The following is a 16053-nucleotide window of genomic DNA, read 5'->3' as shown; positions in this document are numbered from 1 at the left end:
ACAATTTTTTAAGACTTTAAAATCAATTCTATACAAATGCCAACAAGACATCATGCTAACATATCATGTCCTTGTCATTTAACAGGATCTCTAGTGGAAGGTTTTCAGCAATTGTATTGACGTAACTAACCACCTTATCTTTTGACGTTATTATTTATTTTATTTGGAAATTCATGTCTTTTAGTGTTAAGTATATTTATTTTATTATTTTAAAATTTTTAAATGAATTTTTTTAAATTTATTTTTTTTCCAGTGTTTTTTCAACGGCTATATTTCTAATGGCTACTCAAATAAAATGTAATTTTCATATTGTTGATGAATAAAGAAAATTATAAATTTTTGCTTTGATTATATTTTTAAAAAAATTAAAGAAAACAATACATAAAGAAATATCATATTACATATATAGAGAAATGGCTATATTTGTTGACATTATACTTATTTTAAAGAAAATAAATAGAAATACATTATAAATATTCTCTCACAAATAATAAAATAAAATAAATTAAATTAAATTATGCAAATTATGAGGAAAAAAAAAATTTGAGTTAATTGAATGTGGTATTTATAGACATTTCAACAAAAAAAAAAAAAAAAAAATGAAAAGTAAAAGAATACTCTCTTTAAAAAAAATAATAATTAATTAATATGTAAAGAAAATGACTTTTTAAATTAATTAAATTATGATTCTCTTTTTTAAAAAATATAAATAGAGCCTCACCACTCCATCCCCATGAAGAATGGGGTAGAGATTGTCTCGTGGGCATCACAAAGTGAAGAGGCCGACACCAACTGAATGTGATTTTTTTTTGGTTAAAGACCAACTGAATGTGAGGATTCCAAAAAGATGGTTACAACCTCTTTTATAGATCTTGATACCCTATAACAATAGATCTTATCCTTCAATTCATAATTAGAATCTACATGAAAGAAGTCTAAAAGACCAAAATAACCAAACTAATTCCCTTCAAACGTATAAGATCATGAACAAGTACGCAATATAATGCTACACTCTGAATGCAGTAATGTTGCGGTTGAAAACGCCGAATCCGCTTTTAAGTTTTAACTAAATTCCTTTTAAATTCAAATTCAAACCGGCTATTCAGTGCACCCAAACATAGCACAACTTAAAATATTATTCTAACCTACTCCGAAAAGAAAAATAATAAATAAAAATAACCCTTAATATATTTTCCAATTTTAAAATTATGATAAAATATGCTTTAACATAAATGACTGAAAATAAATAAATAAATAAAGTTCTAACACAAAATTAGATTTACTAAAATAAAGTTCAACATCTATCAAGCACACTTTCGCCTTGGAGTGAAGTCCTAAATTTTGGGTTCCAATTTCCAAATAGGGTAATTCTGGCTAGATTTTTGGCAGGAGGTTTGCTGCTTGCACGTCATCATATATTGAAGATAGCAAACATGGTGGTCTATAAATAGATTGAAACAATTGAACAGCAATCATTTACCTTTTTATTCACTGTTATATCACTGTACAACATATATTAGCATTGTAATGGTGTCATAATTATAATTTGATAAAAATGTAATGAAGATTTTGTTCCTATTTTTCAATGCACTGTCTCGTTTAACCTCTAATTTGAGACCCTTTAGCCATGACCTTACTTCAAACATGGCAAAAAAGAAAAACTGCATAACCGAAGAACTCGGAATTGGAATCAATATTGGTGAGCTGGAACCTAAAAGAGCTCACGGAAAATCAAATTGTGCAACTCACGTGTGTGGCGCTTGGCATTCGATCAGACTGAGTGGTGCTATCCAGAAATATCAATATCACTCGAATGCAAGCCTTTGAGTGGCAACCAAAGACGCATACTGACCCTTCCTGTCCACCAACTCTAAGTGCGTTCCAAGCTCCGCTATATTCCCGTCAGAACAGAGGGCAATTTGATGTGCATTCTGAACTGTGCTTAATCTGTGAGCAATCACCATTGTTGTTCTTCCCTTCATCAGGTAATTCAAAGCATCCTGGACCATGCGCTCACTAACTGCATCCAAAGCACTGGTGGCCTGCAGCAAAAATAAAATCCAATAAAACGAAAAAGGCATGATTATGTCAATGGTCCAAAAATCCTAACAGGTTACTATATTTGAACTTTATAATGTTATTATATTCACATAAAACAGTAAACATGTTTTGAATTAGGGACATAAGAGCTTTCCTGAAAAGACATGGACTGGACCAGGGACGGAGGGAGTATAGGCCCCCCAGATTTTCTCCCTCCCAACACTTATTTACATGCATATACAGTAAATATATATTATAATGTACATGTGCCCCCTGACAAAAATCCCTGGCTCCGTCCCTAGACTGGACCTTATAATGATTCCACCATTTGTTCCATTTGGCTGATCAAGACTAGTTTGACATATCACTGGCCTCATCCAAGCATGGACAGAACATACATAAGAACAAAGAAGCAAACTAAAATCATACCTCATCGAGTATCAGGATTGGGGCATTCTTGAGCAGAGCCCTAGCAATAGCAACTCTCTGCAAATAGGATAGAAATTCAGCATTAGTAACTCTCATTCTATATTGATATGTCTCTCTATCTCTCACTCTCTCTGCGTCTAGTTAGTATAGTACCTGTCTCTGTCCTCCACTTAGTAAACCTCCACGCTCGCCAACAAGCGTGTCATAACCCTTTCAGTCAAACAAACAGTCAGCAAAAAATTCAAAAATTAGCAGAAGTTATGCATACATATTTTTAAAGATGACACACCTGTGGGAGCGAGATTATGAAATCATGAGCGTTTGCAGCCTTGGCTGCCTCTATCACGTCATCCTTGGATACATAGTCATCTGGGAGCCCATAAGCAATATTTTCTCCAACAGACACCGAGAAAAGAACAGGTTCCTATGGAATTTTATTTATATAAATTTTAGAGAATTAGAGAATTTTGTTTTTTAAAAAAATAGTATTGTCTTGCTATGCAACTTGGTTCAGTGTTTCACATCAGAGTTAACTCCTCAAGGTAGACCCAACCCAGTTATTCAATTAACTCCTCAATCCTAATACTCAATTTACCCCAAATATCTAAAGTCAACCTTGTTGAGCCTTGTTAGAATGTAAGCAATGCTAAGTTTCCACGTATGCCACTAGCGATTCTTATTATTACGCGCGCGCGTGTTTGAGCATACTCGTGCACAAAAAGGTTGTATTGTTGGATTGGGTTTTATCGATGAAGTCCCTGGACTAAATAAATTTGACTTCAAACTAGTTTCAAGTTTGTCAGCATAATGTTTATAAATTCCACCAATACTAAATGAGGTCAATTTGGTTGCAGGGGATCAGCTTTGGGCCTAACTCTAATTAATTGTATCTATAAAATCGATGGATTGTCAGGAGCAGTACAATGACTATGTACATATCTATAAATATACATATGTCATTCTTAGGTTGTGAAAGTGCTTAGATCTTAAGAATAAAGATTCGCAAATTACTTGATTCACTATGGAAACAACCCGAGCCCATTCACTCTTATCAAATGTCCGTACATCCTCTCCTGCAACTGTTATACGACCTTTGGTTGGCTGCAAAATTAGGACATTGACTGATGCACGTCATTCTTTCCCAATCCATAACAGGGAAAATGTAACTTAAATTTCAACAATAGCAAATAATATAGTATAAAACAAACCTCATAGAAACGTGACAATAGCTGTACTATTGTACTTTTCCCTGTACCACTTGGGCCCACTAGAGCAGTTACAGTTCCACATTTTAGCTTTAGATTGAGACCTCTTAGGATTTCCGCATCAGGCCTCAAAGGATAAGAGAAGTACACATCTGCAAGACAAAATAAAGGCATAGTTTTCAGCAGTGGAAGTATAATATTTAACTAGAAAAACTGGCTTAAGTGAAGATTGTTATTTGAAATGTAGATTGACAACAGAAAGTATAGGATGTTCCCTATGCCAAGCATCTCAACCATCCTAATCCATTTGAATCCTTAGTGTCACCGAATTGGTGGAAGAAGAGGACATCTTATATGTTTCCCTCTTAAAAGCAAACTTCCCTGTAAAACTTTGCTAAGTATGATGATTTCATCTGATGAAAATCAACAAGCTAGATTATGAAAATACATGGTCTTAAAAAGTTATAGAATGATTATAATCATATTAAAGACATTGTGCAATGAGATTTGTTTTTCACTGTCCCCAAAACAAACATGTGAACTACATCAGAGATACCTTCAAGGCATATATCACCAGACCAGGCTAGGCTATCCAGACTGTTAGCTGATTTCAAGGCCGACATGTAATGCATATTACGAGATTCATTTTTCCCATCAGAACCATTGATAAACAACAGTTCAAAACTTTTATCATGCACTTCCTTATTCTTGATTTCTCTTCTTAAACCATAAGCAAGGGCTTCATCAATTTCACCCTCAGATAAAACAGAGTTAATCCTCTCTGTAGCAGCAAAAGCTCCACGGAGATCTCCAAATGTGTTGACCAGCCCTTGAACCTGAAAGACATTGTTAAAAAGCATATAGCAGATGAAAGTAGCATTTCAAGGGTGTGAAAACAGAAAAAAGAACTTACAGCAAAAGTTAATGTAAAAGTGTATCCAACAAAAGCAGCCACAGTTCCTATGGATAGTTCACCCTGCAAGCGGTATATGCAACTTCAGACAGTGCTGACTTAAATAGATGTGGTATAATTATAATAAAATTTTATCAAACAAGGAAATATGCAAGCCAAGATATGAGTGTGAAACACTCTGATTAAGTCACTCAATTAAGAGGTATCTCACCTAAAAACAAATTTGTGATAGGATGAACTAGTATGATAACTACAACAACGTCTTTTGCTTGGCAGAAAACCCAAAGTAGTAGACCACATATAACCTTTTAAAGATATATAAAGGACATGTATACCAGATCAAGTGCTTACTGTTTTTACTTTGCTTCCTCCAAGCCAATACAAAGCCAACAAAGAGATATAAACTGCAACTCTAGTCAGAGATTCATTTAAAGATTTGAAAGTACCCAGCTTCATGCCACTAGCCTGATAAGCAAGAACCTGCCAAACTCCACAATAATAGATGCTAAGTGCATGGATGGAGTAATAGTATCTACATGAATGTAGAGTAATGATTTTAGAAATTAAGATACTTTTACGAATGATCCATGTTTTACCTGGCTACCAAACATTGACATTTGACGTTTTTCTCCACCAAATGATCTTACCTACATCAACAAATATTACTGATTTTGTCACCAAATTTACGTCCAAGCTTTGATCAAACCTTTTTAACCTAAAAAAGCAAATTTTAAGGGAATACAGAAAATATTCCTAACTTCTGATGACTAAATCACTATATAAACTCTGTAATGGCACAAAAAGAATAAGATGTAGTAGAGCATTTTAAAACATACAGTACGAATGGCTGAGAAAGTTTCAGTAACACAATCTGCTATGGATGCTTGAGCCATACCATAAGCTTTAAAAACAGGCACAGTGGATCGCTTGTACACAGCTGGGAATATATAGCAGTAAGAGGCAGCAAGAAAACAAGAAAACACGAGACAAACAAATAAAGTGCAAACAGTTCAAAAGAATAGCATCAGATGAGCATTGCCAAAGTAATTTTAAGTAATACTGGAAGTAACAAAGTTATTAAGCATGACACAAGCAATATATCCATCAATATTTTGATAATTTGTGAAACATCACCTAGTGAAACCCAGATGGAAAATTACTAACCCTTGAACCCAGAAGAAAAATACTAACCTTGCAGTAAATTATTGACAACTTAGAGAACCTATGGGGCCTTTGCCTAGTTCATCGGTTTAACGCTTGAACATAGTGCCATTGGTGCAGGTCTAAGTTTTAGAGCAGATATTTTGTGATATATCAAAGGCTAGGTCTGTCCAAGTCCTCCCTTCCCAGAATTCTGCTGAAGGCACCAGAACTGGGTAACATCCCTTAACTTCAAGAAACCAAGAAGTTGGCACTCAATGTTACAAAGAAAATCTATAAGCACCAGGATGATTTGATAAAGTGACTCTTGGTCAAAGCTACACAGAATTTTTTATGTAACCACTTACTCTTACAGCTTAAGCTGTTAGAGATGGTGTAACTTTAATATTTAAATACTTCAACACGCCCCCTCATGTGTGGCCACGTGCTTTTCAATTTTTAATTTTCAGAGTGATGGTGAGGTTTGAACTTGAGACCATTGGCTCTGATACCATGTTAACAACCATCTACTCCAAAAGCTTAAGTTGTTAGAGAGCATGTAACTTTAATATTTAAATCCTTCAACAGAAGGAAAGAAAAGTATAGGTTGTACTTTTGACCCTTTATAATTAAAAAAGAATAAAAACTAAACATGACTCAAACTACAAATGAGAGCCTGCAATTTCAATGGGGAAAATATTTACCAACTGAAATAGACACAGCAAGCATGAGTAGTCCCAGAAGTGGTGCAAGCTTGGGGGAGAGGGTGAACAGTATGAATATTGTTCCAACAACCTATAAGAAAAGAGAAAGCAGCAGCTTAAATGACCATTATATAGAGTTCTCATGAAAAAGAATAAGATATAATGCTGTCCTAAAAACAGGTTATAAGTTTATTATAATTAATTAGAGCATTCTCAAACAAAAGAATTGCTGAAACAACAAAATCAGGAAATTCAGAAATTGCGCCTTATGAAGTGCAAGATAAGTCATAGAAATCATAGGAGAATCATGTACATGCTTAACTGTCGTCAACATAAAGCTCACTTTTGTTTAGTGTAGAATAGCTTGCCTCAGAAAGTGCCCTGAATCCACGATCCCTTGAAATGTTTTCGCTCACGATATTTTTGAAAGAACCCAAATCAGATGTCAATAATGCAGTGAGTTCACCAGTCTATCAAGAGAAAATAACAAGTTCTCAGTTCAAGAGTTATGATAGTGGATGGTAAAGATCAAAGAAAACATGAAGAATCCAGGGATAAATAGATACGGCATGTAACTATTCTAGGGAAACAGGAATAAGGGAAAAATGACCAAACATTATTAGATCAATATTTAAGCCCTATATGGAATGAAAAAATAAATAAATAATTGAGTATTAAATGGTAAGGGGCAAGGAACCCTAAAAGCATGAAGTGTAAACAGAAAAGGAGCGAGTCATTGCCGAAACAACTATCTTCCTAGGGAAAAGCTTAGTCAAAGGTAAGCCCAAACTGAAGAAGTGGAATTTTTACAAGGATATTCTGTTCCACATCTCCCATGGATGCATCACTTTATATATGTAAGCATCATCGGCAAGTCATTGCTGAAACAACTATCTTCCGAGGGAAAAACTTAGTTGAACATATGTCTTAATGTGTGTAGTTACAAAGCATGTCTATGTTTTCTTTTTCTTTTTTTTTTTGTTTTTTTGATAAATAACAAAGCATGTCTATGTATTACACTTCAAATGTTAAAAGTGCGTGAGCTTAGTGAGAGCTTTTTCTTTTTCTTAATATATAACCTATATAATAAAGAAGGGGATTCATTCTTTCTTCTAACTTTAAAAGTATCGATACTATTGAAGACCCGGTGTTCTGAATCAATCCAATGAAGTTCATTTTTTTTAAAAATCATCACATCAAAAAAAGGTGGAATGGAGTTTTTTGAAATTATAACCTAAAAACATTTAAATAAATATGATGAACAAACTAATACGAAAAGGAAGGAATAAATAAATAAACAAATAAATAAATAAATAAATAAATAAATAAATATATATATATATATATATATATATATATATAGAGAGAGAGAGAGAGAGAGCACAGTGCCAGTCGAAAAATAAGACTGCCAAGTGCTGAACATCCCTTTTTCCTCTCTTAAATTTATATAGATCATATGTATAATATAAATATATATATATGTGTGTGTGTGTGTGTGTTTGAATGTACTATTGATATGTTGTAGTAAGGAATACCACTATAATGAAATTACTTTTTCTTATCACTAAATTTGAATTTTCTATAATTAAAAATAAAAAGGTATTAATGAACTTTGGATGGGTCACGTGTAAGTTTTCTAAACTCAACACTGATACTGATTAAGAGGGTTATAAAAGATTTTTCAAAAAAAAAAAAATTTGGGGGGTGAGGGGCTGCAAATAAATTTTTTTTTTTTCACACTCATCAATCATAATTATTAAAAGGGGCTTCTAAAAAAGATTTCAAAATAAATTGGGAGGGCCATGGCCCCCCTAGCCAACCATTGGCTCCGCCTCTAACAACAAAGGAACTCCCTAGTCAATGTCATATTTTCTTTCTCCTTTTTCAACCCAGCATTTTTTACCGTGTGATTTATAAATGCATGATTGCTATCGAGAAATTTCAACTGAAGTCCACAAACTCAAAGTTTCAAAAAAATTACTAATTTCATCACTTATCTCTCATTCTTGACATTCTCTATTTGACACCTTACACATTAACAGACAATCGGCAAAGAACTACATGATGCACATTACTCAAAACATCCACAGGTTGTAAGTCTTTTAACTGCAGCTATTAGTAATTGATAGGAAAAGACTTTATCTAATTTGCCAAAATTTAAGTTGGAAAACTATGAATTGTGCAAAAACATATTACGCAGATTCGAAGCGTCAATATGAGAGATATGGGTTACTTGTACTTAGGGCTGCAAAGGAACTGAGTTGTTTATGACATCTTGGGCTCAGCTCGTTAAAAGCTCAGCTTTTGTGAAGTAAACGAGCCGAGCTTAAACAATGTTGAGCTCAGCTCGTTAGGCTCGTGGACAAGATTCTATACTGAAAGACGCAAAAAAAAAATTCAAAATCTTATTTATATACAATAGTTTAGCCCATTCAATACATAAGTCATACATCTTTCATAAGCCCAGCACCTTCACTCTTTGTAAACTCAAACTCACATTCATTCATAAACCCAACTCAAATTAAACTTAAGGCCAACTCCATTTAACCTATTCACCCATCATCCCATGTCTTTGTATCAGCCGTTGGATTCGTTGAACAAATAAATATGTGATGAAACTCCTAATTATATGCAGCCGCAACAACACCCCTAATCCCTTTCAACACAGCATCGCCTCCTCTCTCACTCACCGGCAACAGGTCTCCAACAAATATCTCTCTATGACATCTCTCTCATTGGGTCCCTTTTTTCGGATGTATCTCAATCCTGTTTTTGTGTTGGTGGAATCATTATCGCTGTTGAGTAGGGGTGGCAATATTTGATACAACACACTAACACAACTCGAACACGACACGAGATAAATGGGTTTGGGTTTAGCTTAATCATGTTCATGTCATAATCATGTCGACCCAAATTGACAAGGTGATCAAACGTGTCGTGTTCATATTTGACCCATGAATTCGTCTATAATCCGTTTAACTAAACATGTCAAATAATCGTGTCGTGTTCATGTTAAAAATGACCCATTTAGCTAAACGTGTCTTGTTCGGGTAAAAAATGATTTAGCCGTGTCTTGTCGTGTCGTTTTGTGTCATGTCAAGTTTTTATCCATTTATTAAACAGGTTACTAGTGTTGTGTCATGTTCATGTCAAGGTTTCTTGACACGATTAATAATGCGTCGTGTTCATATCAACCCATATAACAGTTTAACTGTCTTAACACGGCACGAACACGACCTGAGAACACGAATTGCCAACCCTACCGTTGAGTTCTTAGAGGAAGATGATCAGAGGTCGGCGAAAGAGAGGGCAACAATTTTCTTTCATCCCAACGATTTTCTTCCATCTTCAAAAATAATAATGTAAATATCTGAAGCTGTTCGATTTTTTTTTTGGTTGGATAGGTAGGCAAGCTCGAACCGAGGCAAGCCCGAGCTCGCCGAAATGCTGCCGAGCCAAGCTCGAGCTTGGCTTGACCAAGATCGGCCGAGATCGAGCCGAGCCCGAACACATTTCTGGCACTGGCGAGCCAAGCCCGAAAAAGGTTAAGCTCGGCTCGGTTCATTTACAGCCAAATGCCATATTGAGAACCGCTAACACAAGGACTGCAGTCCATTTTTCAAGGATGACATTATAGCTCAAAGAAGATCATGGCATGAACCACTATTCTTTATACAGAATATTTTCAGGTACTTAAATAAAGAAAATAAAAGTCAAATTAAATCTCATAAACAGATAAAACTATGTAGATAGGATCTCTAATCCATACCTTGTACCGGTCAAAAAACTCAACCTGCAAAGATAGAAGAAAAGTAACATATCAGAACACCAAAAACTTAAGTTTTGAATGATATAACTTCACAAAAACAAATTAAACAATGAGTGACTTCATGGATGAGAAGACCAAGTTCAGAATTGGAAAGCAACCGAAGATGAGTGCTTCCCAAAAAGATCTCACTCTCTCGTGATATGTTACTAAAAATTGAATGATATAACTTCACAAAAACAAATTAAACAATGAGTGACTTCATGGATGAGAAGACCAAGTTCAGAACTGGAAAGCAACTGAAGATCAGAATTGGAAAGCAACAGAAGATGAGTGCTTCCCAAAAACATCTCATTCACATAGCACCAATTGAAAATTTTACAACACAAGCAGGTCATGGTTCCAATCAATGATTGATATTTAATAAATTAAAAAATATAAATATTACAGCATGTATGATGTAGCCCAAATCTTCCCTAACTAGGTTTTGACATGTATCATAGTAGGAACATGATATCTGTGACACTAAAAACTTATATATGGTGAGAGTGACATGCACAATTTCAACATATGTCAGTACTTAATTTCGTTTTTTTTTTTTTTTTTTTTTTTTTTTTTTTTTTTTTTGGTTACATTGGCAAGAAACACACCCGCACCCCCACTCACACACTTTTTGCCCACACCCCGGTCTCGAACCCTCCCCTCCTCTAGGAGGATGGGGAGGTCATACCATTGGGCTACATTCCTTTTTTTGCAAAAAAATGGAAAAATGGAAATGTCAAAAAACTATTCTCAGGATTTAAAGAAGGAAAAACCAAAAACCTGAAGGTTCTTTTTACCTTCCTTTAAAATGTTCAGATGTCCAATCTGTGGGCTTCTGGTGAAACAACTTGTGGAAAATTTAATATACTTATCCAAAATATACATCTGAAAATTTCAGTTCCTATAATTTCCTTTTCTCCACTTCTTGGAATCCTGCACTGTTCCTTTCAATCTTTGTCTAGACATTTCAACCACTTGGTATACTAAGAATCTGAAATTTCGTTATTGCACAAATTTCAACAGCTAACCTGAGAGCCAGGGAAAATCCTCACAACCACCAAGCCAGTGGGGTCTATGTCTTTGTTATTAACATGATAACATATAGGACTAATTTATACAATAAATAGATATATATATATATATATATATATCCACTTTATACATAAATTTTATATGCACTATATACATCAACTTTGTTCAGATAACATCTGAAAACACCCATTCTCTGTAAAAATAAAAAATAAAAAAAAAAATAGGCCAATCAACCGTGAAATTTATTCTACAACACCACCCAAGGGAAAAAGTGGTCATACTTGAGGGGGCAAGGAGACCCCAAATTGCTTTCAATGGAAAGCCTACAGCCACCATCTCTTCCATAAGGGCAATTAAATTTATTCTACATCACCATCCAAGCTAAAAAAGTGGTCATACTTGAAGGGGCAGGGAGACCCCAAATTGCTTTCAATGGGAAGCTTTCAGCCATCATCTCTTTCATAAGTGCAATTAATTTTTCTTAAAAAAATAAAAAATCACAGAAAAATTCCCCCTTCTGGTTCCCTTAAAACAATGGCACCCCTGCTTTCCTTTAAAACCATCTTCCAAACAAAATCCTTGGACATAAAGTTCAAAAACAAACTTGAGCTCCCAATAACTAATTAATTTAACATATCATAATTTTAAATACCTTTCCTCCCTCACCCCTTCAGTGATGTCACCAACGAAAAATCTTTGAAGCTATATTATATGGCTCTAGACAATAAAACTAAAAGGAAATGGTCACACACCAAATATTATGATTATTATCCAAAGAAACATCCTACTACCTTGTCCACCAAAAAGCCATTGATTAAAAAGTCATTTAATTAATAATTGTGTTTCATGTTCCTAACCTGGATTTCACACATCCTCGAGGATAATTTTGATAATCCCATCAAAATCATTGTACAAAAACCCTGAAATTTGGTTGTAACTTCCTAAGTAAGAACTTAGTTCATCAAGGGGCATAACTTCAGAAATAAGAAAAAATGCATAAGTCCAAATAAATCCCTATACCCATCCTTTCCAAAAGAGATCTTTTCAAGTCTCTTTACAAAAAAAATGCCAGATTGATCAACAGATGCAGCAAGTTAAAAGAACACTAGAAAAAGTGTTGTATTGGAATTAGTCTATCTCCAAAAGTTATCTCTTCCAGCCCATTAGCTTCCTCTTAAATTGTTCAAATTTTAGAATTTCATCCAATTTCACATTAGAAAGTACAATGAGACAAGGCCAAATGACAAAGAAAAAGGAACCCCCCCCCCCCAACCCACAAAAAAAAAACCCACCACCCACACACACTGATACCCAGATTGGTTGCAATGCATGTCTACATGCAAAGTCCTATACAAGCTGATAATCCTGTCCTTATTATTCTAAGAATACTCGAACTTAAGACCCTATCAATTTACATAATTTAGTTTCTTCACCCCCTTTTAAGCCGAAAACTTTGAATTTCTTTTTCAATTTATTTCTTGCAAATCTGACACCATGACAACACCAAATAAAGATCATTCCAAGCAAAAAAATCACCCTTTTGAAAAATATATGTTAACTTTCTACAATAACACTTGCTAATCTCATTGGAAAACACCAGCTTTTCTAAATATGCATTCCAAAACACAATTTCCCTCAGCATCTTAAGTCTCCTAAGAAGCTTAGTTTTCTTACCAGCCACAGAAACTAACACAACCCTCAATCCAGCTAACCTCTCAACCAATTTACAAACCTTCCTGCTCAAAAGATTTAGTGATTGCTTCTTATCGACCGGCAGAGCGGCTACTAGCAGCTACAGGATGATAACTAAACTTAGCAGCCGCCAAGTGCCAACCAAGCCAATGCGCCATCCCTACCACTGACCATATATTCTCAAACCACAATGGGCCTACAAAGACTACTAAATCCACAAAATTTGAAGAATGGTCTAAAAATGAACATTTTTGCATGCATCCAGGAAATGTTCTTCCCAAGATGTTGATGCTGCACCCGCTTGGCACTCTTTACTGCAACTTCTTTTTTCTGAAAAAAGAAAGATGGGGACAACAAGAAACTATTCAAGTCTATGCTAAAGATTCATTGACAGAGATATTTCACCCCATGCTATTTCTTAAGGATCTATAGATTCAATAAATCATTTTTGTAGCTTCATAGCCTAGTACTTTGACATTCAACACCAGATAATATGTATTTAACCAAACTGCTCATATCTTACTATACAATAAAAAATAAAATATTGATGCCGAGAAGAATCAAAAAGCAATACAGGCTATGATGCAAAATTGACTATTGTGTGTGTGGGCTACATGTCCTACTTAAATCCCATCATTTAACATCACACTTCACCCTCCTTCCACCCTCACCCAAGAAGTACAGATAATCCAAGCGCAAGTGTTTGCATGCTATTGTCTTTTCTACAGTTTCTTCGATCTTCAATATGAATTAAAAATCACTTTATACAACTTTCCGTAACAAGAATCTTTCAGATAGATTTCTGGGCCTCAATTAGGTCTATGCTCTTTGAAAAAATCAATGGCAATAGATGCCAAATAAATATTGTAAATGTACTTTTTATCCTATGTTTACTACTTGTCAAGTGTTACTACTTTTCGAAGGACCATACGTTTGTTAAATATTTGGAATAAGAGTAAAAACGATTTTTAAGCATTCAGATTAATGTTTCCAAGGAAAATTGAATTGTGCAAGCAAGTCTCTATCCAACCTAAAGGGCACGAAGCATCCCAAGACGTGAGAACAATCTAATATTCCCATTATTAAAATGAAAATAAAATTAAGAAAATGTAACATTCTCCAAATTGAAATACAAAATTATTAACTTATCTTGAGTCTTTTGATTCCTTATCAAACTAAGAATGGACAATCAACTTTCAAAAGAAACGAAAAATACCACCATCATCTCAATTGTTAACAACCAACTGGTTTAAAATTTTAATGATGTCAAACTTTGAGCATAAAAGCTTAATGCCATGGTACCATCTTAAAAATTGACTACTCTAGAAGCTTAGATTGATCGAAATGATGTAACTTATTTATATCCTCAATATTACCATTCCACATCCATTTTTCATGTCTTAGACCACATTATTTCATACTCATATCAGCAGTAATAAGCAACAATAAAAGGAGAAAATTACTAAGAAATAAAAGTTATTTTTACCTTCTGAATCAATATCCTTCGAAATATCTGAGCTCTTAATTTTGACATCACATTCTCCCATATAGTGTTCAAGTTCACAACAAAAATAACAGTGAAAATTGGTTCCAATGCATACAGCACCCCAATCTTACCAAGCAGCTTCCATAAAGGTTCAGGTCTCGTACCAATAAGTACTTCGAAAAATCTCCCTAAAATAATCATCAGCTAGTCATCAGATAATAGTGGATATTATTTTTCTGTTCATTATTGGCAACTCTTTAGTTAATAAATAGAATTGGATGTGCATGTTTTGAAGATTTTCTTAATCATACCCACAATTCTTATAATATATATATATAAAATGAAGATCCCAAAAAAGTAATAATAATTGAGTTATAGAATGGATATCTATATTTCGAAATTGAATCAGCTTTCTATTTTTTACTCCACATTCTTGCATTATGTAACCGTTTACACTTCTTTCCATCTCAAGCTATGGCAAAACAATTATTCAACTTATTAGCATGAAATGTTTTCTTTTTGTGAGAATTATTCAGCTTATTGACGTAATTGGACGCAAACTAATGGATTATTTTCATGTTTACTTGAAGAAATGTCATAATTATCTGAACTGGAGACCTATAGCAAAATATACAATTTTCATATTAGCTTATAGAACCATCTCTTCCTCCGTATATCCAGAAATAGAACTTTGACACCTTTGCTGCTTCCACTTGGTTGCTGAGAAAAGAGAGGAAAATAAAGGAAAAGAATATCTGAATCTCATATTACAATTTATAGGACTTTGGTTTAAATTCCCTTCTGATTTTTCCAGAAACCAAATAGACAGAAATACAAAATTCCAATTTTTTTTCCTTTGTTTCCCTTTTCTGAGCAACTAACCGAACCCATTAAAGAGTTCTCGAACTTTCTTGTTACCCTTATCCACAATTTTTCTTTACTATGGTTTCTGAACCGAACCAGAATTTCACCAGAAATACAAAATTTTCAATTTTCTTGTTTCCCTCTTCTACAATATTTCTTTATTATGGTTTCTGAGCAACCAACCATTGTAGAAATTTTACTATGAACATATTTTACCTGAAAATATGGGCATTGAGAGAGTGCAAGTGGTACAACCCGCAAGAGTGAGAACCGAAACCGCGAGTCTCAACTTGTGGCGACCCAGAAGACTCCACAACAGACCCCAACTGATGGCATTAACCGGTTGCGCATTTTCACCATCACTGAGGCTCGAAAAGTCAACTTTGGGATCGTTCTCGGCATAATTGGGATCAGAAGCTGGACCAGTCACGTAAGCGGAATAGGCCGAGCCCTTGGATCGTCGGCCGCTGTGTTTCTGCCGGAAAAGATGAAAGCGGCGGAGTAAAGAGGACATGGAGAGAGGAGAGAGAGAGGAGAGAGAGTGATTGGTAGAGAGTGTTCGAGCGTAGGGCTTGGGAACTGGGAAGGAAGAGAGGTTTAGAGAGAGAATGGGAGGGAGAGTTGCAGAGGAGGCCATTGAATTGGGAGCGGAAAGGGGAAACGGAAAATGTTATTCAGACATGAATTTAATTTTGGCTTGTGTAGCGGAAACTGTTATATGGCTTAGGTCTGAGTTGAGT

At 34.7% G+C, this 16053-nt stretch overlaps 1 protein-coding gene across 2 annotated transcripts; it reads right to left on the bottom strand.

The window, feature by feature from the left end:
* Window positions 1–1448: 1448 nt before the first annotated feature.
* Window positions 1449–16053, bottom strand: LOC132271885 (ABC transporter B family member 28). 2 transcript variants are annotated; one of them, XM_059773381.1, is made up of 16 exons: window positions 15530–16053; window positions 14450–14637; window positions 10201–10224; window positions 6764–6901; window positions 6432–6522; window positions 5424–5524; window positions 5184–5234; window positions 4939–5067; window positions 4588–4650; window positions 4231–4510; window positions 3678–3826; window positions 3481–3570; window positions 2759–2893; window positions 2623–2679; window positions 2470–2526; window positions 1449–2042 (listed from the first exon to the last, which is right to left on the bottom strand). In XM_059773381.1, the coding sequence occupies exons 1-16, from the start codon at window positions 15948–15950 to the stop codon at window positions 1806–1808; spliced, it is 2211 nt and encodes a 736-aa protein (XP_059629364.1). In that variant the 5' UTR covers window positions 15951–16053; the 3' UTR covers window positions 1449–1805. The 2 variants fall into 2 exon arrangements, with proteins under 2 accessions (XP_059629364.1, XP_059629363.1); XM_059773380.1 differs by lacking the exons at window positions 10201–10224; window positions 14450–14637; window positions 15530–16053 and having other exon boundaries at window positions 6745–6901.

Source organism: Cornus florida, unplaced genomic scaffold (assembly GCF_030987335.1).
Source record: "Cornus florida cultivar Cherokee Brave unplaced genomic scaffold, ASM3098733v1 CherokeeBrave_3.0.0_Hap2_Chr08, whole genome shotgun sequence".
NCBI lineage: Eukaryota > Viridiplantae > Streptophyta > Magnoliopsida > Cornales > Cornaceae > Cornus > Cornus florida.
Note: the sequence above shows the minus strand (reverse complement) of the source record. Positions and strands in the feature narration are given on the sequence as shown.